The sequence below is a fragment of the Pseudopodoces humilis genome, chromosome 7, assembly GCF_049639895.1.
Source record: "Pseudopodoces humilis isolate 2021_Gansu_Grassland_sample_001 chromosome 7, ASM4963989v1, whole genome shotgun sequence".
Taxonomy (NCBI): Eukaryota; Metazoa; Chordata; class Aves; order Passeriformes; family Paridae; genus Pseudopodoces; species Pseudopodoces humilis.
In genome coordinates, this window is record NC_142206.1 from 25,591,921 (window position 1) to 25,614,941 (window position 23,021).

General features: G+C 39.5%; 1 protein-coding gene across 1 annotated transcript in view; it reads left to right on the plus strand.

The window, feature by feature from the left end:
• The first annotated feature begins 42 nt into the window (after positions 1 to 42).
• Positions 43 to 23,021, plus strand: part of RTF1 (RTF1 homolog, Paf1/RNA polymerase II complex component) — a 29,363-nt gene continuing 6,384 nt past the window's right edge. Inside the window, exons 1-14 of the mRNA XM_005522483.3 lie at positions 43 to 192; positions 2,759 to 2,869; positions 11,246 to 11,393; positions 12,851 to 13,055; positions 15,161 to 15,275; positions 16,856 to 16,967; positions 17,816 to 17,951; positions 18,556 to 18,733; positions 19,634 to 19,716; positions 20,054 to 20,141; positions 20,226 to 20,333; positions 20,913 to 20,990; positions 22,229 to 22,350; positions 22,737 to 22,794. Coding sequence (XP_005522540.1) covers positions 115 to 192; positions 2,759 to 2,869; positions 11,246 to 11,393; positions 12,851 to 13,055; positions 15,161 to 15,275; positions 16,856 to 16,967; positions 17,816 to 17,951; positions 18,556 to 18,733; positions 19,634 to 19,716; positions 20,054 to 20,141; positions 20,226 to 20,333; positions 20,913 to 20,990; positions 22,229 to 22,350; positions 22,737 to 22,794 — 1,620 coding nt within the window. The 5' untranslated portion in view covers positions 43 to 114. The remainder of the gene's footprint in view (positions 193 to 2,758; positions 2,870 to 11,245; positions 11,394 to 12,850; positions 13,056 to 15,160; positions 15,276 to 16,855; positions 16,968 to 17,815; positions 17,952 to 18,555; positions 18,734 to 19,633; positions 19,717 to 20,053; positions 20,142 to 20,225; positions 20,334 to 20,912; positions 20,991 to 22,228; positions 22,351 to 22,736; positions 22,795 to 23,021) is intronic.

A 23,021-nucleotide genomic window follows, 5' to 3' on the forward strand; every position in this document is an offset into this window, starting at 1 on the left:
TGCCCTTTGTGTCGGGCGGGCGGGCGGGCGGCGCGGGTCAGGCCGGGCCGGGCCGTGCGAGCGCCGCCGCCGCCGCCGCCGCCGGGGCGGGGAGGGGGCACCGCCGGCTCCGCCATGGTGAAGAAGCGGAAAGGCCGTGTCCTTATCGACTCCGACACCGAGGACAGCGGCAGCGAGGAGAACCTGGACCAGGTGCGCGGGCAGGCCCGGCCCGAACGCGGGGCCTGGGATCGCCGGCCCTCGCGAGGCTCGGCGCCGCCATCCCTCCCTCGCTCCCGCCCGGTGGTCCCGCGCCGCTCTCGTCCTCCTCAGCCCGATGGGGCCCCGCGGCCGCCGTGGGGAGAGCCCGCGCCCCTCCGGCGGGTCCCCGGCCCGCCCCTGGCAGGAGGCCCGCGTTGGCGGGGGCTCTGCAACGGGCCCGGTGCTCGGCGCCGGCGGGACGGAGGGGCGGTGGATGCTCCGGGGCGATGCTCCGGGGCGGTCTGTCCCTGAGAAAGGGTTAGCGAGGCCCGGCTGCCAGCGGTCTTCTCACCTCGAGTAGTGGGGGAAAGAGGCCCATAGGGCTGGGCAACTTTTCCATGTTACTTTGGCACGCTGAGAGAGCAGTGGCAGTCCCTGCCTCCCGTCGGGGCAGGCGGGCTCCCGGAGTATTAATGCGTGTTTAATGCGACCCCCTCAATCTTAGTGACTGCGCTGGGGGAGCTCTGTTGATGGGAAACCAGCCTGTGGATGTAAGAAGGGGTAGTATTTATTTATTTGTCATCAGAGCATCTCCCGGGGTTGTAAGTGCGATGTCTGGTGTGAATTCAACCGTGCCAGGGTTGCAAAGGGAGTGTCTCCTCTTTGGAGCGGGCTGCTTTCAAAGACTTACCTTTTGGTGTAGCAGGAATTGATGGTGTGATTCCAATCAAAAATTGGTAAATAAAGACGTTATAGGTGAAGCTTGGTATTGGTAGAGCTCTTGCTCTAGGGAGAAGTTTGGCGGATCAAATATGCTGGAGCCAACATGCCTGATGTAATTTATGTGTTGGACCTTAAGAGTTTTTAATATAGAAGCTGTTGCTATGTTGCAATAAAAAAGCCTTCCCAAACGCTCAAAAATACTTTTGCAGATTGGGGCTTCAGAAAAATAAAATCAGATACTCTATTAAAACAAATACAATGGAGCTGTTGTAGTTGATCTTGCATACCTTTAGAGTCTTTAGGGCTCCCAGTATCTCACTGCTAGTGTATCAGTTTGATAGTTTTAAAACTTGAAAATAGGAGTTGGACTAGCTCTAGCATCAGTCAGACAATCGGAGTGATGGTGGTAGGAATCACCACGTGGTTCTGCATCTGTTCCATCCCTCACTGGCAGCAGGCATCTGCAGCTGTACCTGAGTAGTAGGTGCTTCCCCCTCCACTGAGCTGTTTGTAGCAACTGTAACAGCCAGGAGATGTTTGTGCAAAGATGAAGATCAGCTAGCAGGGAAGCAATGTTTTTGAGATGAGAGAATACTGACCTAAATATTAGATACTCAGTTAACCCCTGTAGATTAAATGTGTCAGCTTCCTGTGGCAGTCTAGGCTTGTTGAACCAAAGGGCTATCAACCTTTTAAATATAGTATCTTGGAAACAAGTGTAGAAGGAAAGAAAAAAGGAACATTTCTTGGCTTTAAAGGTGGTGCTCCTCTTCAGGAGCTTCCCAAAGAAAAGCACTACTGAAGTTTCTTCTGGAGCTTCCAGTGGAGATCTGTTAATTGTACAAATGTGCTATGTTGATGTTGTGGGGTTTCTTTATAGAATGGTTGGCAAAATGCCATTACTAATAAAAAGTTTCTTTGTTGGTAAGTAGGCAGTCAGTTTCTGCACTGTTTATATCCTTATTTGAGGTACTAAATTGTAATCAATTTGTTGAGATAATCTTCCACTTGTGAAACTAATGGAAACCAATGCAACATCATCTTCCCAAGACTTCAGAAGTTGGTGTGGCTGTATTTCTACACACAGCTAAGATTCATCAGCCCCAGAGCAATGTTTCTGAGAATAGATTCTGTGTCCCAGACTGCAGAGACAGTAACACAGCTTCAAAAATATTTGTTTTGTTCTACTGCTTGTGTCACCTGAACAGCAGATGATGAGAGTGTTTGAGAGCCATGTAGTTCTTTGTGTGGGTGCGTGTTGCCTGTGAAAGTGCTTCCTTTTGAACAGAACAGCTCTTCTAAGTTTCACAGACTTTGAGGTTGATACCTGCTCTGTGTCTGTCCAAAGCTTTAAGTACATTCACCAACAGTGAAAATGAATTGAACAGGCTGACTAAATATTACCAACCATGGTGAAAAGGTGATGCCTAAAGCATTTCCCCTTTAAAGTGTATAATTGCAAACATTTCTGTTGTTCAGGAGAGGAAGCTCCTATCTGGCTTTTTAGGGCTAGTGCTACACAGTGTAGTTAGGATGGTTTATTACCCCAAATAAGACAAATCTGGACATGACTCTGAAAGTAGTTTGTCTAACATTGTTTATACCAAGAAAATAATGGTACTAATAGTGTGTATCACTTGTTATCATCAAAATCCTTTTGTAGCATCCAGTTGTATTAAAATTGTGTGTGTGCATGTATATCTATGAAACATAAGTAGACTTGTTCCTTAGTAGGTGGAAATAATAATGTTACTGGGATGTGCTCAGATCTTGCAGAGAACCTGCATGTGCACTGACCTGGATTGTTGAAACTAATTACAACACTTTGAAATAAATTTGTGTGTTTTTACACCAGGAGCTTCTGTCATTGGCCAAACGGAAACGCAGTGACTCTGAAGAAAAGGAACCACCTGTGAGCAAACCTACGGCATCTTCAGACTCTGAGACATCAGACAGTGATGATGAGGTGAGTTTATCATGTTATCAGTGAGATTGCTATGGGTTATTTGTCTGGTTGTATCTCAGTAGTGAAAGTGTATTTATCATACAGTATATTTAGCCTGCTGACTTCATAAAGTAGGACTGTCTGTCGATGATGGAGACCTGTTAGGGCCAGAGAATGTATTTTTTTTATTTTATTTTATTTTTTTTAATGAATATGTTTCGAATTCCAATTGTTTACAAAATAGTCTGACTATAGAAAAGGTGACTGCCAGTTTAATCCCACGTTCATATGGTCTATTGAACTTCCTGTTTAAAACTAGTGTTTTTCCTGTATTGTTCTTGAGTTGAGTTTTCAGTGGAGCTGCTAAAGCTGGAATCTGAATTCAGGGAGAGAGGTTTTCAACCTTAGAGTGGAGCTTCCCTCCTAAGAAAAGGGTCAAAGCAGGTGGTACTATTTTACAGGTAGTGAAACTGTTCTATTTAGCTACTTTGATTCTCCAAGAATCAAAGTGCTGTGAACTAGCTGTCTGGCCATTTGGACATGCAGCAGGGTGTGTTTTGATTGACATTTTTGAAGAAAGAGGCAAGAAAGAGTTTAGCATTACTTTGTTCTAAGGTTTGTCAATTTCCTGTATAGCAGTGCTTGTGTGCTGGTTCTGTTTTTGGTATTTGTTCTTGGTACTATGGTACTGTGTAGAGATGGTTAAAAGTCTGTGCATCTAGAAAAGAAAATTCAAAAAGATTTATTAAAACAGGCATTGACAAATGTTCTACAGCTATTTGAATAAAAACAATTTCTTGAAAGCTTACAAATATCTTTTGCAAGCTTTCTGCAAATTATAGTGAGGTCATTTATTCTACCAATTCTTAAAAAATTGATGAAGAGATGTTTGGTGTGGGTTTTTGTATTATTTTTTTTTTCTTCTGAAATAATAGTAAGGATTATCCATTGTGACAATTTGCAGACTAACAGGGTAGGGCCAGTGGTAAACTATAAAGCATTCTTTAGTGTAGCAGAGTTCTTCCAATAAGTGTGAGGAATGTGCAGTTTAATTTTCTTACTGAGGCATTTTTGAAATAAATATGCTTGGAACTCTATTCCAAATCAATCATTTTCTTAAAAAGAGTGCTTCTTGTATATCTAATATACATTTAAGGTGTAGAGACAGACAAAATTGTGACCAGCCTAGATATATTACGTTTCTTATTGGGGATCTACTCAGTCTGTCGCTGTGTGTGTTCAGATCTGCTGGCTCACAGTTTATTTATTCTATGTGGAGACCAGCTTGTCTGGAAAAAGTAGACTTGGGTATGGAGAGCATGTGGATGATAAAGCCTTCCGTTCTGTGTTTATCTCTGCAAACTGTCAGAATTTTAACGTGTAATAAGTAAGGTCTACCTTTCCATTATATGTGACAATATGTCTTCACAGTTTGTGCAGACCTTGCGGGTCAACAATGCCACTGTTGCACCCTCTGCATTTGATACTCTTTCTAATCTGTGTATCATTTAAAATTGATACTATGTACTTTCTGACCTCCATACAGCAAGAGGAAAAAGATTTAGAGAAGAGGTAATTAGGACACTTGCTTCTATTCCTGTGCCTGAAATATGCATTCTGAACTGCTGCTTGTCACAGCAGGATGAGCGGCTGGCTTATAACAGTTCTGCTTCTGCCAGTCATTCCGTTATTTGCGTCCCTGGCTTTGACTACACTAGTCCTGTTGAATAACTCAGGTTTTAATAAGTATTCTTGTGGTTGGTTTGAAGTTAGTTCAGCCTTGGGGGTTGGGATAGGGGGTCTAAAAGTTGAAATTGTATTATTTTACTTCCTGCAAGGTACAGACCTTGAGGCAAAAGCATGGAAATTGTTGCCCTGGGCAAATGTGCCTAATCATACCCATATGTTTCCACAGAGGTTTTCCAGTGTGCGTGTCCTCTATGATTCCTGGAAAGCACTAAATGTTCCAAGATTGGCACTACGTTGCATGTACAGCAAAGAAGCCTAAATCTATTTCAGAGCATAATGCAGCTTGCTGCTTTCTTTTAGAGGGAGGAAAGTTTGTGGGGCATAGGGGAGAGAAAAACATTTTGGAATTACTGAAGAACAGCAGGTACAAATCGTGCTGCATCTATACAATAGTGCCCAAAGGATGTCTCTGCATCTTTAGTGTTACATTTATGTGTATCAGTGATAATACACTTCTCATCTGGATCCTGAGTTCTATAACACTTAAATCATCTCTGTAGTTCGAATTAAATTTCCTAGCCACAGGACTGAAAGTGAGTTGCAGGCAATGAAATAGGAGGGGTGCTCTGAACTGTTCTGGTAGGGCTGTGGAATGTTCTTGGCTGAATTACTATAGATTTTTGTTCAGTGAGATGATAAATAGCAATGACTGCAGGGCTTTGCAATAAGGAGAGCTACCTTTGCAAAGGGATGTACTAATCTGGACACAGATGGCTCCTTCATCTTGTGTGTGACCATGTCTGCTCAAGAGCTCACCATGTCAAACTGGTAGCTTTCTGCATGTAACCAGTTTGGTTACATGCTAGTCAGGTTACTGCTGGGGCTACCATGCGAGAGGTTTGTGTGTCCACAAGGTGTTCTTGTTACTGACTGAGGGCATTATGGATGATGTTTCTCAGTTGCAGTAGGTTAATTCTGGGCTGTTTCCTTTTATTCTGTCATCTTTGCCTACAATGAAATAATTCATTCTATTATGTGGGAAGAGTGGATGACTTCTGGAAGAACTTCACTGACATTAGCGTTGATTAGACAGAAAGCCACAATGCTATGGGAGCTCCCGTTTGTTTCTCTTGAGAAGTACGCTCATTCTAATGTCAGGAAGGGTTCAGTTCTGCCTTTTAACACCTATAGGGTAAGGACAGAGTATCCATCCAGGACTAGAAAACTTAGCATAATGAATGCTTAGTACTGTTCTGAAGTTTAGTGAGGATTATCCTTTTATACCTTTTTTTGCAAATGTGCTAATTTGTTAGGGAACTGTATAACTGAAGATCTTGTCAAGATCTATGGGACAGGGGAGGACGTGAGCAGTAGTCATGCAGCTAGTGAGGAGATTAGTTTCAAGTAACAGTCTAGAGGGTTTTATGCCTCTTTGTATCTCCTTACTGTGCTTCAACTTAGAGCACTCTAGAAAAGGACAGGTAAGCAGAATATTGCATGTGTTTTTTCTGTTTTGGGGTGTCTTTTTGTGGATTTGTAGAAATTACAGTACTGAATGCTGTCTTTTCCTGTGTGCTTTTATTTTATAATACTGCTTAATTAAACCTTCAAGAATGAGTGGGTTCTCCAATACTGTGAGGCCTTTGCCATACATTTTTTTCAAGCTTAGGAAATTTGAAGCAGGCCATGCTTTAATTGTCTTATTCACAGCTTATAGACTGTGTGCTTTGTAACTCTGACTTTTCCTGGAGACAGTTTCCTTCAGCTATTAATGGGTGCAATAGTAAATCTTTTCTCAAGGAAGAGAGGTGGTAGTACTTCCTCTGCTCAAAATAAAGTGCAATTGCAAATCTGAGCAGCACAAGCTAATGGTATGAAGGCTGTCATGTCCAAAGGAGTAATGTGAATAAGCTGTGGACAAAATTGGTATAAAATCTAGTCTGTATCTAACATCTTTAAATTGCAAACTAGCATAGGGATGTCAGGAATAACTTCTTCGGATTTGATTTCTGTAAGCTTCTTCAAGCAGTACTTGAATGAAAGGGTAGATCAGTTGTCTGGTAATATTCTGGCCCATAAAGCCTTTTCTCAACCTGTTCCTGGCAGAGCCAGGCTTCTGAAGGTGTTTTCTTTGTTTGCTTATTTCTTTTCCATTTTGGTGTTGACACCTAGAGTTTCCTCTCTGTGTCTAAAATAGTTCTTTAAGTTTTTTGTTTGCTGGCCTGTTGTCATCATGAAGGTGTTTGAGGCATTCAAATGACAGGTGTAGATCCTGAAAGGCAGGATAAATAACAGGGGCTTTTCATTTACTATTTAGTTTTAAAGGTAGTGGTAGAGAGCATTTTCCTCCTTGAAGCTCTTGGGGTGCTGTCTAGAGTTTTCCAAGCTTTGGGAAAGCCTGAAGACAGTAAATACCACCTTATTTTCAAATCCTGCAAACAAATCAAAATGTGTTTCCTGCTGTTGAGTTCAGACAGGCTGAAACTGTAGTTGCATGACTTTCCTGGTGGACTGCCTTATTTTTCTCCTGTATGAATGCATGAAAGTTTGTGAGCTGAGTTGATATTACCTACCTTGGTGCACTTAAATGCAATGACAACAGGACAGCTGAAGTTTGTCTGGCCTTGGAAAGGACCACATTGGTAAGGGACCATTCTGCTTTGATGTTGTGGCTTGTAGTTTGCATTTTGCTTATAAAGCCGTTGGATATGGCAAGAGGGAAGGATATGGCAAGAACAAGCTGGCAACCTTTCTTGTGCATCTCTACCTTGATAGGGGGTTAAAAAAATGCTGGGAGAACCTATTTGCAAATTAAATTCTCAGTGTGTAATGCATTTAGGTACTGTGTGAATAGAAGGAAAGAACAACTACCCAAGTAGTAAAACAATTCTGCACTTTGAGCTCACTTCAGGTATGGGTTTTTTTGGGGGTTTTTAACCTTTTTATTTTTCTCTTTTTTTTCCTCCACGATCTCATTTTGTCTCCCTAGTGGAAATATGTTCCAGGTTTGCTGAGCTATAAATTTTTTTCTTAAATCACTTTGTGTAGTTGCTTTTTTAGAAGCTGACTTAAAAGTTGAGGTCATTTTTAATGTGGTGGATTGGGGTTTTTTTTCCCCTTAAATCCATTCTGGTTACTGTGGCTTAATTTGGAGTTCTTAGAATCAAGGAATCATTTAGGCTGACAAGAACCTTTAGGATCATCACGTCCAACTGTTTCTTGGAGGAAATATGCAAGCTATTGGCACTGCGAACCTTGGCAGCAAGAGGAAAATTCAAAAGGCTCTTCTGGTGGCTTCTTGTGAGAGAGCCATAAAGCTCTGTTGTTTGGTAGTACCAAACAATAAGCAGAAAGACATGTTGCTGTACACTTTTGCATGGGTTTATTAACTTGCTGTGTCTGGAGCCATGGAGGGTTCCAGATGGTGGCCGAGGGGGCAGCGGTGAATAGAGGGGCTGTTCCAACGCGGCGTTACAGTCATGGGAAACATGTGAGAAGCGTTGACTGGTGCTGCCTGACTGCAGCGTGAAGGGATCTGGAGAAACTGCAGTAGAGGTCAGATTTTGGAAAGTGATTATAGTTTGAAGTTAAGGGAAACACAGCAAAGAAATATTTCTCACTGTAACTGTGTGCATTTTTACTTGATGTTGCATGTGAACATGCAGTTGTTGCATGTTGCATTTTTGATTTCTGCTGGTGTGCTGGAGCATGAGGAAGGGACTCAAGATTTTGGCTTTCCCGTATTGCCTTCCCTCTCCCTCCTACACCAGCTAATATGTTGTGTCTTCCTCTGTTGCAAGAAGAAATTCATGTTGGCCGCTCATGTTGATCATTGAGTATTCAAATGACACCTGCAACAGTGTCCAAATGCAGAGCAATTTGTTAGCCTAAGAGTCTTGCACAGTGTCCTGGTTTTGATGAATTAGTGGTCCAAGATTTGCCCTAACTCTTGTCTTGTCCTATAGTTGTTCTGGGAATGACCAGGCATTCATGAGACATTAGGGAAACTGAATAAGCCCAGAAGCACCTGAGTTAGGTAAGAATTTGGCTTTGTGACAGCACTGAAACTGGGAGATGGACATAGAGGTCAATTGCATAAACAAAAGTGAGATGAAGTGTTATCTTCAGGGTGAAATAGAAACCTTTCCTAGATTAGAGAGCAGATTTTTTAATTATCTTGTCCTGTGTTGGTTTGTTTGGGTGGTTTTTGGTTTTAATGGTTTGGTTTTTTGTTTGTGGGGTTTTTTGTTTTCGTTTTGATTTGGGTTTTTTTGGTGTTGTGTTTGGTTTTTTTTTTTGTTATTCTTTGTTTGTGTGGGTTTGGGTTTTTTGTTGTTTGGGTGGTGGTTTTTTGTTTGTTTTTTTTGTTGTTGCTTCTTTTTTTTTGTTCCAAGTGCTTGTCACGTAGATTTCTTTTCAGTCCTATCTTCCTGGTTACAGGTTTTCTCCACAATTCTACTAGTGAGTTAAAAGCTGAAAACAGTGATATGTAACACATGTATGTACAGCTATGAAACATTTTATTCACTAAAATCCTGCTGTTTTTTATCTGATCTTAGCTTCTTTCATCTCAGCATGACCTTTCAAGGTCTTGATATAACTGTGTTGTATACTGTGGCTTTCTGTGTGCTGCTTCCTTGCTGTGCAGCATGCTGACATGAGGTATAATTCAGCATTAGAACACATAAAAGAAGTGGCAGAGCTCTGAGAGGGAAGCACCTCTGCATCACTGCTAAATGCTGAGTTTCACTTGTCTTGCTGTTGTGTCTTCTCTGGTATGCTGGCAGTAGGTGAGCGTTTGAGCAAGTAGCAAAAATGCACTTTTCTGTTCACCTGGGAGATGATTCCTTAGTGCTGAGATTTGAGTAGATTTAGACAGAGTGCAAGCTCATTCTTAACTGATTTATATGAGCATAGTAACTAGAAATAATATTAGACAGCAATATTGTAACACTGAACAAGTAAAACTTTAATGCTGCAGCTAATAAAAATTTCAGTACAAGCTCAGGCTGGTATAAAGTCAGAAGATTTCTGTGCAGTTTCTCACCTGTCTTACAGACCATCACAGACTGGGGTATCTGCATAGGGTATGAATTGCAAGGCTCACCACTGTACTTTTACCTCAGGAAAAAAACCAAAACCAACTTCAGTATTTACAGAAACTTTTGAATACTCTGATGGTGTCCAAAGAACATGATGAAGCATTTGGTAATATGGAAAGTACAAGATTGTGTATGAGAATAATCAAAACCAGGGAAATTCCAAAGGTATTAGTTCAGGTACTGTTAGATTAGGTTTGATTTGGCCTTGCAGAAGTAGCTTATAACTACTTGCTTGAGTTTCATCTAGAGTAATTGAACACCAAGGTTCTCTGAGGATGGTGTCTTACCAGGCAGAGCAGTTTATCAAATTTGATGGAATGATTACTGCCTGCATAGATAGACTTGATTCATCCCCCAGGATATGGTGATTGGGTAAGACGCCTGAAGTTTTTGTGCATCTGAGGTCAAATCTAAAGTGGGGTTTTTTTCCACTTAGAGTTTTGAGTGCAAGATCTGAGTTATGCACAATTGCATTTGCTCACTTGCATTATGACTGGTGTTTTAAGACTGCATGCTCAATCAGATGGTGATGTGCATGAAAGATGAGAATGATATACAGGTATTTAGAGGATTTATATATATGTGTGTGTGTGTATATATACATACATATATACACATAAAGCCTGTTATATTCCTGAGGATCTCATGCCTGGAGAATTTCTAGGAGAGGCAGTGAAGTGTAAAATATTGTAAAACCTTTAAGTAATATATGGTCAATGCTTATTGCTTCTGTTCCCTTCTGGCTTTACCCAGGTAGTTGGAACAATGTAAAAATTCTATTAAGAAATCACACTGTAAGGTAAATACTAGTTCTGAGACTTTAGAATTTAAAATGTCTATCTGTGTATGTCTGGTGGTGTAAGTCCTGTACTTGGAAACTGTGGTCTAAGTTAACTGAAAATATGACATTAAAAGAAAATTAAAATTAGGACTTGATATTGTATTTTTTTTTCTTTTTTTTCCCCCCGACTTCTGTGATTCTGATTTGATTCCACTTCATGTACATAGGGGGTAGTGCCACCACCTGCATCATTGAGTGAACTGTTGTCTTGTCGCATAGAAATACAGACATTGTGTACTTTTGGTAAAACTGAGATTTTGAAAAGGCCATCATGTATAATTGGTGTCCTTCATGAAATGTAAGATCTGCTACTGATTAAACTAGTTCTGCAAAAGCATCAGTTGCTTCTATTTGATAGTAAACTGAAACTGGTCTTTACAAACACATTGGACACATTGTTTAAAATTATTTTCTTAGGAAATTATTTTCAGTACCTCCTCCCTTGGTAGATATTGCCAGCTTTGAAGTCTTCATTATCTTTTAAAAGGAGTGCCCTACCAACTGTTATAACTGGTTTCTTTTTTTTCAAAGAAAAACTTCAACCAACCACAGAATACTCTACTCCCAAAAACCTTGTAAAAGGCCCTCATTTATCTGATAAGTTTCCTATTGGCTTCTCTTTTTTTTCCTCTTTACACTTGAATGATTTTTTTTGCTGTCAGGTATTGGACTATTTCTCAGCTGGTTTTACTCCAGTGTTCTGGAGAAGGGAGAAGGGAGTGATGTTTGTGTCTCATGATCCCTTTCTTGGTTCTTTCTGCACAGTGGACTGTTGGAGGTTCTAAAAACAAAAAAAAGGGAAAAGCGGGTAAGGTAGAGAAGAAAGGAGCCATGAAGAAACAGATGAACAAAGCTGCCTCTTCCGGCAGCTCAGATAAAGACAGCTCGGCTGAGAGCTCAGCACCTGAAGAGGGTAAGATAATGTGCATTTATTTAGTGTGATTCCAAGCGAACTTATCTGTTGTGCACGCTGAAGAGTAATGTTGGATGGTGATTTTGAAGACCATCTTCAAAGACTTTTCATTTTGTGACTTAGAGCCAGGGTAACTTTTAAATTTACTGTGGCTTGAAGTGCATATAAATCAATGTAGCGTTGCTGTGAGCACTCCATTGCAACTGCAAACTAAATGCTATTTCAGCTGAAGAATGAATGACATTTCATTGCTTTCTCCTGGAAAATTCCTTGCTTCCTTCTAGCATGTCCTATCTACCCATGTGGGCAGCATTTTTTATTCTCATTGACATATTTTCCCATCCCAAACTTCTTGTGATAACAAAGGGAAAGGTGTATAGTGTTTGTGATGCAAATAGGAGCTTATCTTGTATGCATTTGCTCTGAATTGGAATTCTTGCACATTTATACTGACACAGAAGAAAAACCATTCTATAACGTTTTCAGAATTTTTTACATGAATATTGAGTACATTTCAATGCTGGGTAAACTTCCTGTTATCTGTTTTCATCATGCCCTGAAGGTTTGCAGGTGCTTACTTGTGATTTCCATTAATACTAAAAAAGGAAGTTTTAAATATATCAAGCACAGCAGATACAGACAAAGGCATGGAGTGACTGCACCTGTATATATCAGTGCTAAGAAATCAAGGGTTTTCACAGTGTGAGCTTGCAAAGCTGGGAGTTTCCAGAAATACTAATACCAGAATGGATGCAAAAGAAGGAATCCTAATGGCCTGCTTTTGCAATTCAATGTAATTTAGTCAATTAGGTGAGATAATCAAAGCACTTGGACTTGGATTAAGTTTAAAGGTGGTGTTACCCAATACTACTGGAGAGTCAGCTGTTCCCTAAACCCCTGTGTAGCTGGGAGGGCTTGTTCCAGTAACAGGGCTAGTGTCAGGGCCTTGCTAGCCCTGAGGGTATTGGTTTCAACTTTATCTGCTTGTGTAGCAATTCATAATGTTGCAGTCTTCACATGATGAATTTTGGTCCTTCGGGTTGCTATAATGAGGTGGTTAATGTGCAGTTCTGTGGTGGTTGATCATGGTGTTTGAAGTGTGTGCACACAAACTTATGGCTGAATAAGCAACTTGTCAGGGACATAAGCATATAGGCATAGAAGTCTAACTTTAGGACTGTAACACATTACTAAAAGGCCTTTTAAATTTGTTTGTTCTACAGAGATTTTTTACTTATCACCCAATTTGTGTTCAAATGTAGTACCGCTCATTTTATAATTTTTTTAGCAAGCATATATTATGGTAATTTCAACCTGGCCTTCATTTTCATTATATGTTTTTAATATAGTGGAAGAGAAGTGTAAAATTAATTCATGCTATCCCTTGCTAATATGCTATAATGAAGTGGTTGAGCTTTGCCCCAGCTATATATCACTACCTTATATTTTTGATTTAGGAGAAGTCTCTGATACAGAAAGCAACAGCTCCTCATCTAGCTCAGATTCAGATTCTTCATCTGAAGATGAGGAATTCCATGATGGCTATGGAGAAGACCTGATGGGAGATGAAGAAGACCGAGCTCGACTGGAACAGATGACAGAAAAAGAGAGAGAGCAGGAACTGTTTAACCGGATAGAGAAGAGAGAAGTGCTAAAGAGAAGGTGAATTTTATATCTGTTGATGTTTGGTAGCAAGTTCTTAAAGGCTGCATAGAGAGTGTGCTGACTGTGCTGTCTTGTTTAAGGTCCAAGCATTAAGCACTCTTAAGTGAGTTAAACTTGATTGTATATTTTTTGTATGTAAACTGTCCCTGTAGTAATTAAGAAGCACTCAGCAGGAGTTGTGCATATTCTTGTAGAAGACAGTATCTAAAAGCTTCTCAGCTGTTGAATATGCACAGTTCTGTTAGCTACCCCTGTAGTTATGTTACTGCTCTGTAGGTTAGATGCCAGACCTTCAGAAAGCCTGCTTTCTCTTCATCTTTTTTGTATTAATTGTCATGTGCTGATGCTTTGGAAAAAGGCAAACAAAGCAATAAGATGTACATGAATTTCTGGAATTTTTCAGAAAACAATGGTGAAGCACAGATCAGTGTTAGGGTTGCCTGTGTATGGGTGTGAAACTGGTTTGGGCCCTAATAGAAGATAGAGATACTGAAATAATGAGGAGTGGTGTTGGATATGTCGCTTTCATGGAATCTTTTGTGGATTTCTGCCTTACGTACTGTGGTTTTGTTGTTTGTCTGTAGCTGTTACACTGTCCAGTTAGGCAGCTTCTTTGTAGTATAGGTATTTTACTTCCTATGTATCCTAATTGAAAGGATTTGGCACATATGGGGCAAGGTTTCTTGAGTTTCTTTCTTCTTTAGTGCCCTCTCTTCTCATTTGCTGAGAAATTTCCCTGGAGGACTGACATCTGTTGAGCAAATCATGTCAATACAAGCGACTGCCAAAGTGTGTTTGTCTAAGGCATAGCTAGAGCTATGCCTTAACTGCCTGCCTGCCTTGATTTTAACACTACGTTCAGAATCTTACGTGTTCTGCTGTTCTCCTTGAAGGGATTAGAATGATTGTAAGTTTGGATTTGGATCACGTAGAAGGACATCCTATCTTTCAAATTTCACTCTCTATTCTGTGGTAACTGAATGTCTCTGTTTTAGAATGCTGGAGAATACTCAATGCAAACAAGCTAAACAATCAAAGCTTGAGTTACTGATTTAATCTTAAATGAATTTGTGCTGCTCTGTGTAAAGTCTTGGCAGGTAGAACTAAGGGGATGGTGGGGTAGTCATTTAACTTTATGCTAAGTTAAGTCTTTCAAAAGCTCTTTGTATGCACATTATGCTGTGAGTTCACTGGGATTACAGCAGAAGTTGCATCTGATATAATGCCTGTGCCTTGTGTGTTATGCTTCATGTTAAAGGCATAAAGGGCAATGAGCTCATCTGACGCTTCAGTCTATTGTCTACAAAATCCAGGTGTAAAGGACTGAAAAAGAATGGACTGTGTAATGTGCATGTGGATAACACATTTTGAATTTCAGTTACTAGAAGTTTTTTTTTTTCTTGTATATGTCCGTATGCACACTTCACTTAAGCAATGGCCAGTCCATGGTGCAGCGGAATCTCAGTCATGGGACCATTCCACTGAAATGACTACTCTTCTGAATACAGTGGCTGAAAATAAGACATCAGGGTGATATATTTCATGCAGGTAGACAGGGAAGTGCCGAAATTCTTCTGCAGAAACTAAGTCTGGTGAAAATTTAGCTGAAGGACTCCCTGAAAGGTTGCAGTCATTCTTATACAGACCAGTGCCAGTAGAAAGGTGAAGTTTAAGAATGAAAAAGTTAGCATGATAGTGGCTTTAAAGAAAAAAAATCTTTTAGCTGTTTAGGTTGAAAAGCTGTTTATGTGAAACAGCTGTATGATTTTAGAGTTGGAGGCAGCTTGCAATGATCACTGCACTGGCAAAGAGGAAAACGGAGTAAGGCATATTTCTGTGGCATAGTAATTTCTACATGGTCTCTTGAACCCTTTAGGTTCGCTCTCTGTAGGACTGCACTTGGTGTGCTCAGCTTTTCTTCACTTTATTTTCTTGGGGAAGGGAGGGGATTGGAATAGGGGGACAGGGTAACATAAAAGGGACAAGCAGTTGAAGTGTTCCTTGCAGCCTAATAGCATTTGTAATCACATCTGAGTAATCCTTTACTCTCTCAGGAAGAGCATTTTATCATACTTTCTTTTTGTTCCAATAACTGCTACTAGATTTGAAATCAAGAAAAAACTAAAAACAGCAAAAAAGAAAGAAAAGAAAGAGAAAAAGAAAAAGCAAGAGGAAGAGCAGGAGAAGAAAAAACTCACACAGATCCAGGAATCCCAGGTAGGAAATGAAACTGTTCTTGGTGATAAACCCTTTTCTCTTGGTGAAAGGAGATAGGATATGGCCTCTCTACCTCTAATGTTTTCACTTAATGTCAAACAGTGTAGCGGATCGGAATTTAGTTAATTTATATGCTCAAGCTATCTTCAGTTTTTCCAGTTCATTTAAAGAAGTTAACATCTTTTGGCCTATTGAGGGGTGCACTGGTATTCCTTTAATGAAAAATACGAAGTTGCAGCTATGTCTAGAGTTGCTGTGATAGCCCTCCCACGAAAAAAAGAAAGCAACGTTTTACAGTTCCTTTAGCCAAGCTTCTGTCATTTAGTCTGAAACATTCCATACATCCTTTTCTTGAAAAGTTTGAGAGAGGAGACCAAAAACTGCTCATATGTCGTATTAATTATTTTTCATGCACATACATACAGTGGAAAAAAATGCTTAGTTTCTTTTGGCAGAGATGTCAAGGAAAAGTTTGAATGCCAGGAGGAGCAGAAGTAGTTCTTTAGTTTTTCCACTTCCAGTAAAAAGAGGACAATGCCAGTTTTTGAGGCCAGGCCTCTGTAACTGAACTGTGGTTTCAAATAGTGAAAATCCTTCCATTAATATAGAGTCGGGGCTCCCAGAGTGGGAAGGGATTAATCTTGCTAACTTCAGCCATCTAAGAACCACTTGTTTACACTTTCTGTTGCCTATTGTTTTGTGCAATGGAAGAGGGGATCTTCAGCTGACAATTCACTCCATGTTACTTTCTGGTGAAAGAGATGTTTGACACCTAAAATCAAATTAGGTGAGATGAGTTTCCCCTTAGGCACATGTTGAGTGGAATGAATCTCATTTCTCTGCTTCCTCAACTCTGTATATGTACATGTGTGTACATTTAATAGTCCATTTATAGTACACAAAGTGTACATGCAAATACTTATATGCATGTGTAAAAGTATCTTATTTAGAGTTCTACAATGCCTTGCAGAAATGACTTCAACTTAGCTCAAATGACTGTCTTTTATGCTTATAATAGAGGCTGCTTTCTCCATAGAGAAAAAAATGTTAAATGTTAAAAATGGAAAGCACAAGAAGACTTAAAATATTTAAGATTTGGCTCCATCTTGCAGATTTTACAAGCAACTTTATTTCTGCTTTAAGTATTTTTTAACCTAACTTTTTTCTTTGCTACTAAATGAAAACTAGTGCTTTGATTTGGCCTTGCAGAAGCAGCAAATGAGAAGAATATTAATCCAGTTTTTCCTCATTACATGTTATTTGCCGAATTACTCCTGTTTATTTCTCTAGTCCTTTTTTAACTTCAAGGAGGAATTTTGAGACTGAGATTTGGTGGCAGAAATGTTGAGCTATAAATATGTTCATTATTTTTGATATGAAGCAGAGAGAAGAATTGTGCTCCAGATTGACTTCCCTCTCTTACCTCCATAAAAAATGAGCTGAAAAAAAGTGATTTCAGAAAGGAGTATGTTAGTCATTTCTGTTAGAAAAAAATTCTAAAGTATGTGAACAATCTTTGTTTTAATGCTTTTCAACTTACGGGTTTATGGTGCTGAGGGATTTTCTATACATGTTTTTAGGTCATGTCACATAACAAAGAGCGGAGATCAAAGCGGGATGAAAAGCTAGACAAGAAATCTCAGGCAATGGAGGAGCTAAAAGCAGAAAGAGAGAAAAGGAAGAACAGAACAGGTATGAAAGCATGTTGCTATTGCTACAGTTTTTGAGGCATTATTGCAACTTTTTGAAAGTTATACTTCCGGTTTCAAATTAATGCAACAATCCTACACCTTTGAGTGAATGAATTCCATGTCTGTGTTTTCCTTGGTCTTTGCCCAACATGACCACCTAGGGTGATATTTGGCAACCACTGATGTGGTATTCCTCACTGCTCCCCCTCCCTGGAGTGGTTTAAAACCAGAACTTTTATTGCAATCCACTGAATGGCGCTTAGTAAGGTTTAGTTAATGTATCTGAATTGGTCACTTAGATACAGATTTTTAATCTCTGAATCATTCAAACTCCTACTTACCTGACTTTTGAAACCCTGCCTACATTTGCTTGTTTCTTCACTGATGCATCATCTTGTTTATCTTGTCACTGGTTTTTGACTCAACCATCTTTTTTACTCTACTGGATTTTATCTAGTATTTATTTTGATCCTCTCCAAAGATGAGGGTTTTTTTTTCTTTTTACTTGTAAAATAACAATGAGTTGTCTGATCATAATAGTTTTTTTCTTGTATATCCAGTTGTTACACCCATCTTCAATTGCTATGTGCAATCAAGTTGGGAGACTGAAAATAAGTACAACTGAGGTTTAGGATGATTTTAAATACTTCATGTATATGCAAAGAGAGATGTTAATGAAGTGCACAGCTTACTAGTGGATTTGAACATGTGCCACCTGTATCTAGTGTAAAATTATTACCAGTTTGCCTCTTGGATATTTTTTTAAAGCAATTAAGGTTCAGCTCTTACAGGGAAGCTTTCATAAAATATTTATAGCCTGCTTTTCCTTTTTCTGTGCCCTTCCTCCAGCTGAATTGCTTGCAAAAAAACAGCCATTAAAAACTAGTGAAGTATACTCTGATGATGAAGAGGAGGAGGAGGATGATAAGTCTAGTGAGAAAAGTGACCGCTCATCCAGATCGTCATCCTCTGATGAAGAGGAAGAGTAAGTAGTAAACACTGGGCTATGATTACTTGTAAATATGTTCAAAAATAGAGATCCACTTTAGGTAGACACATGCTGTTTTAGAGGATTGTTTGGGGTAGTTCAGTGTCTCTAAAGTGTTTTTACCTCTGGGCATAATTTCATTGCTCAGATTTGAGTCCTTGGCACTATATCACAGTTCATGGGACTCGTTTACCTTGGGTGGGTTTGCAGTTTCAGTTACCTGCTGTCAGGTTCAGCCCAAATTACACTGTTTTTTACTGATTTGTTTAGTCCTGCACTTCAGCAGCTGCAGAACTCTGGCACATATCTGAGCAGATGCATGTGCTAGCTTATCTTAAAGCATTAGTCTATAAACTGCCTTGGTGTGTGTCTTTCTGCTTTCTGGTAGCAGGGGCAGTGTTCAGTAAGTCTAGGACTTAACATTAAGCCTTTCTCATGAATGCTGAATTCACACATCTACTGTCAACTAGTGCATGATGAATTATTCCTTTTACTGGTAATTTAAATAGTGCTCACGCTGCACCTTTCTCAGGACCCCCTTTCTGGGTTTTGATTTTGTCTCTACCTTTTTCTTTATTCCCTCTCACCTTTCCCCAATCAGGAAAGAAGAAATCCCTCCCAAGTCCCAGCCAGTGTCCTTGCCTGAAGAGCTGAACCGAGTACGGTTGTCACGGCACAAGCTGGAACGCTGGTGTCACATGCCCTTCTTTGCCAAGACAGTCACTGGCTGCTTTGTCCGTATTGGCATTGGCAATCACAACAGTAAACCTGTCTATCGGGTGAGTTTAGCTCTGAGGGATTTAGTTCTTTTTATTTTTGTGCTGTAATAAAATATTGGCAGCTTATCAGTTCTCAGGTACCAGTGACTGATTGATACAAAAAGATTGCTTATAACCAGAAAATGTAATTGCTTCCAAGCAGGTGAAAGAGACTGGTTTAAGAATAAATACATCTATGTGACCACCTAGGGGAGGAGATAAATTTAGTGAGAGAGAGGGAGCACTAACAAAGATCTTCTAGCTGTGGTTCATGTTGTCTTATTATTTGTATTGCAAACTTGAGTTCCAGACTCTGCTTACCCCAAGTAAGGATGAGTAAGATTCACTCCTTATTTCTAGGACTGTTATTTAGTTATTGTGGGGTCTTGATTCTTTTTTTACAAAGTTTCTAGTACATCAGTGTGCCTTCAGAAGAGACCATGATTGAGAACACAGGGTTTTTTTCCTGTTTCATTGCTGCAGTCATAGGATACAATAATAGTCTCTAAGATTGCATTACAAAGGCCCCCAGAAGGGCTGTTTTTAGTATATGAGCAGCAATAGTGTATTTCATTTGGGACATATGTTAACCCAAACCAACATTATTTGAGAAGGAAATAGGAAAGGTAGGAGAGTGTACACTCTTTGGTCAGGAAGGCAGAGCTGAGAAGATACAAGAACTGCATCAAGCATTCAGATGGTATAATTTATTAACTCAAAAATTATGTATGAAGTAACTCATTCAGTACCTAATAATGCATACTGAAGAGTCTTGCTATCCTTGATCTGGTTAGAATTGTTAGCTAGATTAAGGTTTTTTATTTCTAATGAAAAGGCTTGAATATGCTAGATACATTCCAGGAACATGAATAAGAAACCTCTCTTGCATCCTTCTTCTCATATACTTTACTCTGTATACAGGTTGCTGAAATAACTGGTGTGGTAGAGACTGCAAAGGTTTACCAGCTTGGTGGCACACGGACAAACAAAGGACTACAATTGCGGTAAGATTCTAAAGGAATCCTCCTTAATTCATAAATCAGTGTCCTTTTCATAGCAAATCACATTCTCTGTGGGGTTTGGATGTGGGAACTGAAAAGTAGACGGAGCCTTGTCATTCTACTTAATACTGGAATGTTTGGGTTGGGTATTAGTTTTTTTTTTTTTCTCCTTGTGCATGATGAAAATTATAAAATACCCCCAAAATTTCATGCAGGGAGTAATGACTGTGTTAACATGAGGTTGTCTTGTTTTGGGCTTCTTTAATCAGTTTACACATATAGATCCAATATCACCACTTTACACCATCACAAGGGGATGTTTTACATTTTATTGTTGCAGGCATGGCAGTGATTCACGTGTGTTTCGCTTGGAGTTTGTCTCAAATCAGGAATTTACTGAAAGTGAATTTATGAAGTGGAAGGAAGCAGTAAGTTTGTCAGACTTTAGTTTCTTCTCAGCAGCCTTCTGCCAAGCATGCTTTAAGTGGAAAGTAACTCTGTCTCATGTTTAGATGTTCTCTGCTGGGATGCAGCTACCCACACTAGATGAGATAAACAAGAAGGAAGTGTCCATCAAAGAAGCCCTCAACTACAAGTTTAATGATCAGGACATTGAAGAGGTAATGGTGCATTGTAGTGAAACTGTGGCAGTGCTTAAAAGTGACAGGAGCTCATGCAGTAGAGCAGTAGCTGTTACAAAGCAAAATGATCATGGTGTTTGCTATCCAATAAGGAACTAAAAGGCTCAAAAGGAAGTTTCATAACTGGATAGGGTAGCTTGGTGATACTGCTGTTGTTTGGTGTTCACTCCTGCTTTTCTTCATCATTTGTACCCTGTTATCTCCTCTTGAACTTGTGTTGTGTAGCTCTGAACTCCTGAGTATGGCAACTTAGTTCTCTGGTTCTGAGAAACTGACATCATCATGGTAGTTGCATTTATTACAGTTGTGGCAGTTTTGTACTTGCTTGATACCGAGTAAAGGTGATTAGCATCAGGTTTTTGTATGTAGTGAGGAGAATGGAGCTTTAACTCATTACCAAAGGCACAAACTAAAAAACAGAACCATCAGAGCATACGTCAAATTCAGTGGCAATAAATAAATTCCTTAGGTGATACTCATCTGTTGCTTTTAATGTCAAAGTATTGAAATAGACATTTCATACTTGCATATTCGTGTTGTTTCCTCTGCATCTTACAGATTGTGAAAGAGAAGGAAAGGTTCAGAAAAGCACCTCCAAATTATGCCATGAAGAAAACTCAGCTATTAAAGGAGAAGGTGAGAAATGAGATGAAGCCTGAAAGCTCAATGCAGTCTTTGATTTTGAAGAACTGGAGCTCATCTGGATTTTGGCAGTAGTCAGCAGTAAGCTCGGCTTCAACTGTGCAGCTGGAAGGTGTTTCTCAAGGTTCAGTGTTGGGGTCGGAATACTCAGAACCCAGTTAGCTATTGTACTTTTTTTAGGGGCAATTGCCAACAATTTAAGCTGTCTCTTTTTGTGTCTGTTAAACAAGGACTTAAACTAATCTGCCTCAGAAAGTTTTCATTTTTTCTTAGTTTTTTCTTTTTGGATTTTTTGGGTCAATTTTGTTGTTGGCTGTTTTGATGTTTTTGTTTTTAGAGTACCTCATAACAATGTTTGAAAATTGATTTTCTCTTCTTATTTTAAGAGGTAAAACAGGAGTTGTGTTACATTATTTTTTACTCAGGGGTAACTCAATTGTCACTTTATGGCTGGTAATTTTGAAATATTGAAAAAAAAAAAGAAGTGGCTGAAAGATTTACATGCCATGAACTTGTTTTTACCTGTAGTCTTCCTGGAACAAGTAGACCTAACAGCACATAAAAGCCAAAGCCAGGAAGTGAAAAAAACAAGCAGTCTTAAGCATCTCTGAAGATAGGACTGCATGAATAGAACCAAAATTTTTTTGTCTTTCTCGAGACATTGAAGCTTCATATGCAGCAAAACCCAAGAGTTTGTATTAATATACATTTCTTGATTCCTTGGTTTAACTGTATTTTTGTGGTCACTATTTTACTACACACAAACATGTTAATTATTGGGTTCCCGTCATATGGGGTGCAGTTGCTTTTTGTTGTCACCAGGTGGCACAATAAGCTGCTGTCGTGCCTTAGGGGAGTGTCCGCTCCCTGAAGTAAATGGCGACTGGCAGTTGTGGAAATAATTCTTCTCCTGATGTGCTAAATGGAGATGTTTAATTTTAATAAAACTTGTAACTTAAGTCATCCAACTGACCTGTCCTCCTCATGCTGGGACTGGTGTTCCTACATCCTCTGCAGTGTAAGGGTTTTCAGAGTTCTTCAGAATAAGAAATCCAGTTTTGCCCTGAGCTGTAAAGAAAGTGTAGCTCTTTGTTGTACTCTTGTTGTACCATGCAGGGAAGAACATTCACGACCAGAGCAGGGTTAGCTGACTGATTCATGGATATATCCTTTGCCTCTCTGAGTAATTCTGGGTAGAGATAAGTGCCTAATGAGTTACTGTTTGGTTGAAGGCTATGGCAGAGGACTTGGGGGACCAAGATAAGGCCAAGCAGATTCAAGATCAGCTTAATGAGCTTGAAGAGAGAGCAGAGGCCCTGGATCGTCAACGAACAAAAAATATTTCTGCAATAAGGTAAGAAGCAGATATTGGGAATTTTCTTTCTTAAATAGTATCAAATCATATTTGATTATTTGATTTGAAGAGAAACTAATGAATTAACAAATTAACTGCAGTATTTTGTTTCTTTTTCTCTGCACAGTGTGTTAATGTGTATTGTAATGGTTCTGTTGTTAGTGCTTGTCTATCTTCACTTACTTGTATCTGTCATGCAGTTAAAATTGTCAAAAATGTAAACTCTCTTCTATATATACCCTGGGGGCAGTTGCATTGCAATAAGAGTAATTTATGGTCAGGATGAAGCTCCAAGAATGCTTTCAGGCATTTTGTTGTGTAGGGACTGGTAAATGACAGTCACTTTCTTTTTCTTTCCCCCACCCTCCTTTTTTTCCATTCTGCAGTTACATCAACCAGAGAAATAGAGAGTGGAATATCGTTGAGTCTGAGAAGGCTCTTGTGGTAAATAGTGCTGAATTAACACTTTTCTACAAGTAGAGATAAAATGATGCAAAGAGGGATAATTGCATGGCAAATTTACTAATTTTTTTAATTATCTGTAAAATCTTTCATGTAGGCAAATGACGTTATTTTAAAGCACATTGCTTTATTCTTTTGCTCAATTCAGTTATCTGCAGATTAGTCAGTATAAGAGTGACTTAATGCATTATATACGAGAAAGAAAAAAT